The following is an 8,649-nucleotide window of genomic DNA, read 5'->3' on the forward strand; positions in this document are numbered from 1 at the left end:
TCATTTCAATGGGACAAATTAAACATACAATATAAAAACATATTTCCTTTTTAATTCCAGTAGTTATTGAAAGAGAACAAACTATCAGTCTAGAAATGTGCTTGTACATCTTGGTAGACGATTGACAGTGTTTGGCCTAGAACTGTTCTAAACAACAAAGGAATACCGAGAAGACCTACATCAAGACATCCTTTTCACTTTCTTCCAGATACAAATGTGGAACGAAAAGGATTGATAAGGAACCAATATACATCTACAAGCTACCAGTCGCAAGCAATATGATCAAAGTCATAAGGACAACTAACTTTCCAACATATGCGGGTAATTCTCTTAGTGACGATTATAACAATGAATATGAACGAGTTTTGTACAGCTACCCTCCACAGAGGCGCATTATAAGGATGGTGCCAATAAGGAAATTCCCCGACCGTGATGATATAATTCACAAAGGATATAATGCTTCTGCAAGGAAAGAACCCAAAAGAGAACGTATTATGTATCCTTCAAGAAGATTAGTCAGAAGGATTAATTGTGAAGCCGACAGTGAAACTGGATCTTCTTCTTCTGATTTTGACAGAGATTATAAAGTCCAGGCCATTCGATCAAAGCCAAGAAATGAACGGGTTAAAATCCTTAATTTGCAGAGGAAAAATGAGTTTGAAAAAAAATCATATGTGTCTCCATCCTTGATCACCAAGGTAAAATCGAGAAGTGGGAGTGAAACTAAATCATCACGTGATGACAGTGATAGTATGCACACCAAAGTTCAGGAAAAACGGTTCAAACAAATAAGTGAAAGGTTTCGAAATTCATCTCCAAGAGACAGCACGCGTAAAGTCATTGGGAAACCTTCTGATAGCATAGCAAAATGGATTGAAGTGAGTGAAAAGTTGATTTCTTCAAAAGAACATAATGTTGTTAAGGTCAGCAATAGACACAATCATCATAATAAAAAAAGGAAAGAGAGGTTTTCACGAATGGGAGTTCACAGGGGCCATCAACAAAGAAACAACGTGACCCATCAAACCAAACTGACAATCGGTAAAAATACTGGTTTAACTTTCATCCGACCCTATAATGAAGTTTGTGGAAACAACGGAGTAATCGAGACAGAGGAAACTTCATCAGAAAATCATCAATCTTACTCGAACTCAATTAAAAGGAACGAGACTTTAGAAAGTTATTCGTATACAAGCTTTAGTGAAAGTTCCGAATCAGAAATAAGCGAGGATAATACAACTAACAGCTCTAAAAGTCAGCAGCATGACAAAAATAAAATCAAGTTTTCAAGGTCAAATCAGACAAATTGTGTTCTTGTTGACTATTCGAAGCTTCTCAAGTATAGGGATGGCATAGTAAAACCACTTCCTAGAGATACAAAGATGAAAAACACGTTAGAGGAAACATACAACATCAAAGAAAACTTAAGAATTGATTCGGAAATGAGGAAAATAGCTGAAAGACGTAGTCAGTTAGAAGTATGGACAGAATACTAGAATAGGGTTGACTATGACGAAACATTTTTTAGAATAATATAAAACAAACCATCAGTTGTGACTGCTTTGTAAACAAAGAAACGAAAGCATTTCAATAAATCACAAGCGAGACAGAGACCCCTATTATATTGTATTTTTATTACGATGATAATTTTAACTAATAAACAAATAAATGTCTGAAACAGTCATTTACATTTGATTAGCTTTTAAACAAAAGTAGTATGTTCCAATTGTCGAACAAGAAGACAAGATCCAATCGTGTTATCCTCAATTATGGCATCTTCAAATGCAACTTATCACGTGCACGTTAAGTGAACTTTCAACCCAGATTGCAAACTAACGTTTGGACATCGTTGGTCGAATACACCCAACTTTAATTGCCCATCGGTATCTGTGCAAAAATTACTTCATGTTGGCCAATGCCAAAGCCTGATGATACTCTGTTGGGGAATTGTATGCATTTATTTTCAAAACCTTTTGCCAAACATTGAACCAACGTTAAATATGTTGGTTAGATAAGATTAGTTCTCAACGGTGTGTGTTCGATAAAAAATATTTTAAATATTATATCTAACCATATCAAAATCATCTTATTCAAACAAAATTGAATGACACTTCTATGAAAACGTTAGTAGCATTTGAGACAAATTTGATGTTATACTTTGCAAGTCATTCTACTGAATACTTCATAAAACTTATTTTGTAGCGTAACCAGATATACATGTCGTACTTCTATTTGTCTCTTTATTAGAAAGGCTACGTGCTACATAGATAGTTATTATAGAACAATTCACATCCAACATGAAAATAGTGTTAGTAAATAAAATAAACACCAACAAAGAAAATTGAAGGAACCGAGAATGATAATCAAACAAACCAAGTAATGATAATAGTCATCAAATGTACAAAGCTTATAAATCATTTGATTCGCTATTTTGGCGTTTCGTCTACATAAGACTCATCAGATCAAACTAATTAGAAAGCCAAACAAGTACAAAGCTGTGCCAAATACGGTTAAGGTAATATATGCCTGGGATAAGAAAATCCTTAGTATTTCGAAAACATGAGGAACACGCCTATAGTTTTATTTGTTTATGCTTTGAGAGATACGGATTTCAAACATACTCCAAACTTAATAGGCATCTATTGTGGTAAACAGTTAATATATAAAACTGTCTCTAGCTCAACGTAACTTTGTACATTTCATTGTCTTGAATAAATTGAAATATTTGCATCAGGACTTTCATAACCAAACAATCAAGCAAACAAGTGTAATTGCAGTAGTTAAATTATGTTTATACACACACATGTATTATACATACATAATATAGTGATATAACACAAGCACCAATATAAATATACAAACTAATTGTAAACACCAGACATAAACAAAATAGCTTTTCAAGTGTATTGATTTACTTCCCTTACTTTTTATCAGAAACGTATACATTATTTATGTTGTAACTGGCAGTTTTATAGTACTACAGTTTTCCACATTACAATTTATGGCAGTGGTAAGTACAGGAGACTTTATATACATTTTGCAAATGGTAAAGACTTGACAGTTAAATGTAAAATTTTGAATATTACTTTACTTGAAAGCGAAAGCAATGTTTTTGACTTGAAACATATAATCGATAATTAGCAGTTTACATGCACAAAATTATTAAAGCGAACAGTAGAAACAAAGTAATTATCCACGTTTAAATAATAATAGTCTTATAAGTGTGAATTATATGGGTATTATGTTGGGAGAATATTATTAATATTTCATTTCATGTAAGGAATATACAATACTGTAAAGTCACGATGGCTGCATCGAGACACAGCTTTTCTACAGTTAAAGATAACGCATTTCCTCCATGCAAATGTTACCAGTATTTGAGCAAGAAAAGAAGCGGCCAGTATTTTCTAATGGGAAAATTATTACATATAAAGGTATGTCTGTTACATATCAAAATGAATATAAATAGTATATCGAGTATCGGCGGAATATGATCACTATAGGATACATGTCATAAGATGCAATTGGTGATCGAAATATTTGTCCTGCATTATATAGATAACGTTTAAAATATATGTAAAGTTTATTTTAGTTTTAGTCATGATTTATTAGTTTTACATTGTACAACGTGCAATAGTCTTGACAACTCACTATAGCATTGTAAACTCTTCCAAGGATTTGTATGTCGTAGTGTGATTATATGTTCTTGATATTGATGTCGACCTCAATAAGTTGCATACTAGATAAAGAAAACACGCGTTTTATAATCGCTACAATTATATGTATCTATTATAATATAAGAATAGATAATGAGAAAGTATGTATTATCTACCTGGTTACATAACTAGCTAACCATAATTGTAAAGTTTCAAACTTTGTTTGATTCATTTCTTTACATTTGATGTAGCAGCATATCTTAAAGTTGTATTATCAGTTGTTAATTGACCCTAGGAAATACATCTATTATATGTTTCACACTTTGTTATTCTTCCTAGTGTAGAGGGAGTGCACGTTGAGAACCCTTACAACAACTATTTGAAGGGTCCTTGGTAGCCTATTGTAAGGTCCAATGTATATCCCTATCCAATACAATTTATTTTTCCAGTGGCAGTCGTAATTCTCACGACCTTAATTCTAGACGGTCCCCATTACAAGACTTAACTATTCTGTTACTAGTATTTGTCCTTGTAATGCACATGCAAGAAATGTTTGCCACTGGATGTTAAGCCACCAACACTAAATCAATAAATTTTCTTTAACATCCGTATTTACATTCAAATTACAGTTTGTGTTGGTTTATCGATTTTTGCTACTAAATCTCTTGTTTTACTGTTATTGTAAATTTTAAGGTTTCACTGAAAAAAATCTTTAAACTTCAACTCACCGGGAAAGTAATTGATTTAAGTGTTTTTGTAAGGTCGCGTGATCTTCTGTAAGGACGTCTCGATTTCGATTGGAAGTAACAAAAAGTAGAATGTATACACGTATTTCTGATTTGTTTCACTTACAGTAACGTACCCCCATGTTACATTTAAAAAATATTTGCAAATAATGTTCTCATATTCTTATTATCTTTTTATTCGAGAATATGACTATCAATGGATATTAATTCATAATTACACCTTATGCAAGACAGATAGATTTTGATTGGTTGATAGCCAGTTTATTTTTCGCACATTCTAATATTTTTTCCTCATTACAAACGAATTTGCCTGTTTTGCACAATTGCTGGTGAATTTGCCTCAAATACCATGCTATTTGGCATTTTGGAAAGTCCTTTTTACACTTTTCGAGCATCTGTCCCCCATTTTTTTCAAATAATATGACATTACGTAAAATAGCGAGCTAGTGCGTATTCGTATGCATGTATAATTCCAGCGGTTCTATGATAGTATCATCTTACCCTCAAAAATAAACATAAACATATTAATGAATTACAGCTTTCAAGTAAGAAAAAAGATATCACCACATATACAGAGAGTTTCAATCAAAATATATCGCAGTAATTTAAAAAAAAATATCTCATGTTATGAAGGGGTACTTGCGAAAATACTAGTCTTGGGACCGAAATTTGCGAAAAATACTAGTCTTGGGATCGAAATTTGCAAAAAAAACTAGCCTTGGGACCGAAATTTTACAGTCTATTGACGGGTATTTTTCGCAAATACCCATCCATAACATGATATATCTGTTCAAAATCGTACCCCTTCTAGTATTTGGTTTGAAACTTTTTGCTTGGCTAAGAACGTCCAACCAATAAAAACTCAGCCAATTAAATGATAATATTTGTATTGTGTGAGTATACGCAATACTGTAATAATTGTCCCATAGATTTTAAAAGTGGCGAATTATCATTATAGAAAAACAAAGGAAATGGTATTTCTATCCATGACATCTGTTTTTAACCTCACAGTCACAGTGAGGCCTTAAACACGGAACAAAGAACTATATATTATGAATATGCGCATGCACAATTCATTTATTTTGCAGGTGAATGAAAAGTCAGAAAAACATCACGTGATGGTTAAAGTTGGTGGTGGTTGGGAGACACTGGAGGACTATATGGACCGTCATGTGCCATACAAATTCAAGATAGCAGAGTATAAACGGCCATTATATAGTAACACGTGTGAAGTTAAAGACATATATCTTGGAATTAAATCACATTATAAGTCCTGGAACCAATCAAAACAGTTTTATTATTCACTATTTTGAAATAAATATTTTTTAGAAAATCAACAGAAAATATATAAAAGTGTTTTTTTACCGATATGAACTAATATTTTAGTTATGAACGACGGTGAACAAGAATACCTTTTTTTTTTAAGTCTGAATAACTCAGAAGACACGATTGAATAAAATGAGAAATGAATAAATGAACACTGCAATCAGAGTTTCGTTGCTTCACAAATGTGCTAAATAAATATTACGTAAGTGACCGAAGAAACAGTCTTAAAAATGTTATGTTGCTATTTAAATGATGTGTTGGCGGAGTAGTTTGGCCATAATTCTTGTGACAAATGTTTATCTTGCACCTCCTTACGTTTCAATACTTTATGCATAATGGAACTGGACATAAAACTATAAATAGTATAAATGTTATTTTGATATAGATAAAGTGCAGCTGTTCTTAACTTTTTATAAAGATTTGTTTTAATAAAGAAGTACCTTAATAAATTTCCTGTTTACAAAACTTTGAATTTTTCGAAAAACTAAGGTTCTTATCCCAGGCATAGATTACCTTAGCCGTATTAGGCACAACTTTTTGGAATTTTGGATCCTCAATGCTCTTCAACTTTGTATTTGTTTGGCTTTATAAATATTTTGATTTGAGCGTCACTGATGAGTCTTATGTAGACGAAACGCGCGTCTGGCGTACTAAATTATAATCCTGGTACCTTTGATGAACTATTTTACTCAATATTGTTTATGCTAACACAAGTTTGAAACGAATTAACCTCTTAATTTTGCAATGTGTAGGCCATCAAGCAGTTTACAAATAATTAAAAATCTTACACAGTTATTATCAAGATTGATTTCTTGATCGACAACCTTTTTGTCAATTTTGGAGGCATTTATGTCAACAGGCATTCGATACCCTTGCAACGAACTGTGCTACTCTTCTTTTTTTAATTCATGAGCGGCTGACTTCGTGCAGAAAATTATTTGGATTTTAGGAAGACGATACAGACGTATCCTTTAACTTTGCTGTCCGCTGTATTGATGATGTTATCTCATAATTTGTGAACTGTGTTCAACACATTCATTCCATCGAACTTTCAATAAAGGATAAATAACCATCCGTTTCAAACAAATCTTTGATGATTCCAGCATCCCTATTGTGAACTTTCCATTTCTATTTAAAATAAGTCCAGCAGCGCCTGAATACCTCCTTTGTCGAGGAATACGATATGTGAGCATGTATTTTCATTGATAGAGGATTACTGCACAAAAGGAAGCTACTAAATCAATTATATTTAGTTTTGAAGTCTAAATCATCCTTTCGTTTATTTTAAGGACACCATTACGTATTGTTTGACTGTTACGCAATATCTGTTTCCACGGATAACGACGGATATGATCAAGTTATTGCAGCTACATTCCTGCCCCCTTTTGCTAAATGTGTCCTACCGAATTAGAATTAACATCCTTGTTTGTACTCACAATCACACGCCACACATGGCTCAGCTCTTGGTAATCCTTCCAAAGCACATTTTTGCTGGGTTCATTCATGTTGCTCAGTCTTGTCTATAGTACTATTGTATATCTGTTGGTTTATTTCTTTTGTAAGCCATAGCATTGATAGTCGATTTTTTCGACTTTAAATTTAATGTCACTCTGGTGTCTTTTGCTATTCTTCTACAAATACAGTGTAATTCATCTGATTGTTAGAAAAATATAAACGTTTTAAGCCGGTGACTGTATGTTGAAAATGTGAACATCATTTCCTGCAAACTAAAATTTCACGTGCTCATAACACGTATAGAGAATTCTGTTAACAGTTCACTAGAACATTTGATTTGTGAAACACCTAATGTACACAGACTAGTGTGTACATTTTTACGCTATTAGATATATGGCGTAGGGAAAATGCGGTTAAAATAAAAGAGCTAATTAGCCTGTGTTTTCTTGGAAGTAAGGAGCGAAGTAATAAACTAGACATCCTGCTCAGTGTGTAGGTCTTGTACAAAATAGTGATCATACTCATATCAAATAAGCTTTATTCTCGTCCTTATATGTATATAATGTTCGTCAAACGTCAATTCATTATCTTCAAAAGATAACACAAGTATGAGATTCTACAAACTTTCTTTTTAATGTATTTGCCATCATTCAGGTAATCACAGTTTCATACATATGTTCGTCTCCATGAATTACCACGCAAAAGATCATAAATATATTGAGTTTAATATGATATGTCTGTACTCGATACAGTTACATTTTTATATGTTTAATGCAAGGGTGACCAAACTTTTCAAATATTAACAATTGAACTTCTGAGAGTGGGGAAATATTGTATTGCACGAAATTTGGTGGTTGAATCTGTTTCTCTCCTAATTTTAGACGATATTTAGACACTTTTTATCTTTCTTTTTCTATTCTCTGCAGAAGGTGTGTCCTTATTATGTGACGCCATTGGCATAGAAGCATTTGTCGTGAAGTCACACAGAAAAAGTTAGAGGCAAGCAAGGACATTTGATGTGAACATTGAACATTGAAAAATGACGAATAAAAAATTTTGAAAAAAAAAACATGCTGATAATAAAAACATAATCCACCAGTTTTTTAAAATTAGGTGAAAATTTGACCAACGGTAATAACCGATTAACTTAATTTATATAAACATATATATAATTAAAAATAATTCAACGATCAAACATTAGTTTATTAAAGGTAAATAATATAAAAGCTTGCAGTTTAATACTCGGTTCATTTAAATAAAATATTATATTTCTTCCAACAAAGAGACTAGGCAAATTTTAATCTATATTAAATATATATTATATCCTTTATTTGACATAAAAGATAATGACCTAAAGACATATAAAGTTTACTACACATCCATTTATTACAAAGCCGATTTAAAACTATAGTTGATGTTTGAAACAAACCACTGCATAATCTGATATATATATAGTGTTTCAGTTT

General features: G+C 32.2%; 1 protein-coding gene across 2 annotated transcripts; it reads left to right on the forward strand.

The window, feature by feature from the left end:
* Positions 1-2,904: 2,904 nt before the first annotated feature.
* On the forward strand, positions 2,905-6,118 carry LOC134686226 (growth arrest-specific protein 2-like). Of its 2 annotated transcripts, XM_063545907.1 has the most exons (3): positions 2,905-3,010; positions 3,281-3,434; positions 5,491-6,118. In XM_063545907.1, exons 2-3 carry the CDS (start codon positions 3,306-3,308, stop codon positions 5,713-5,715), a joined length of 354 nt encoding a protein of 117 aa, XP_063401977.1. In that variant the 5' UTR covers positions 2,905-3,010; positions 3,281-3,305; the 3' UTR covers positions 5,716-6,118. The 2 variants fall into 2 exon arrangements, with proteins under 2 accessions (XP_063401977.1, XP_063401976.1); XM_063545906.1 differs by lacking the exon at positions 2,905-3,010 and having other exon boundaries at positions 3,064-3,434.
* The last annotated feature ends 2,531 nt before the right edge of the window (positions 6,119-8,649 follow it).

Source organism: Mytilus trossulus, chromosome 10 (assembly GCF_036588685.1).
Source record: "Mytilus trossulus isolate FHL-02 chromosome 10, PNRI_Mtr1.1.1.hap1, whole genome shotgun sequence".
Lineage (NCBI taxonomy): Eukaryota > Metazoa > Mollusca > Bivalvia > Mytilida > Mytilidae > Mytilus > Mytilus trossulus.

What these genes read in the sequence shown, in the direction of transcription:
- LOC134686226 (XM_063545907.1), top strand. Translation starts at nt 3,306, where the DNA reads ATGGCTGCATCGAGACACAGCTTTTCTACAGTTAAAGATAACGCATTT. An exon ending in GAAAATTATTACATATAAAG is followed by an intron (nt 3,435 to 5,490) that starts GTATGTCTGTTA and finishes TTTATTTTGCAG; the next exon opens with GTGAATGAAAAGTCAGAAAA.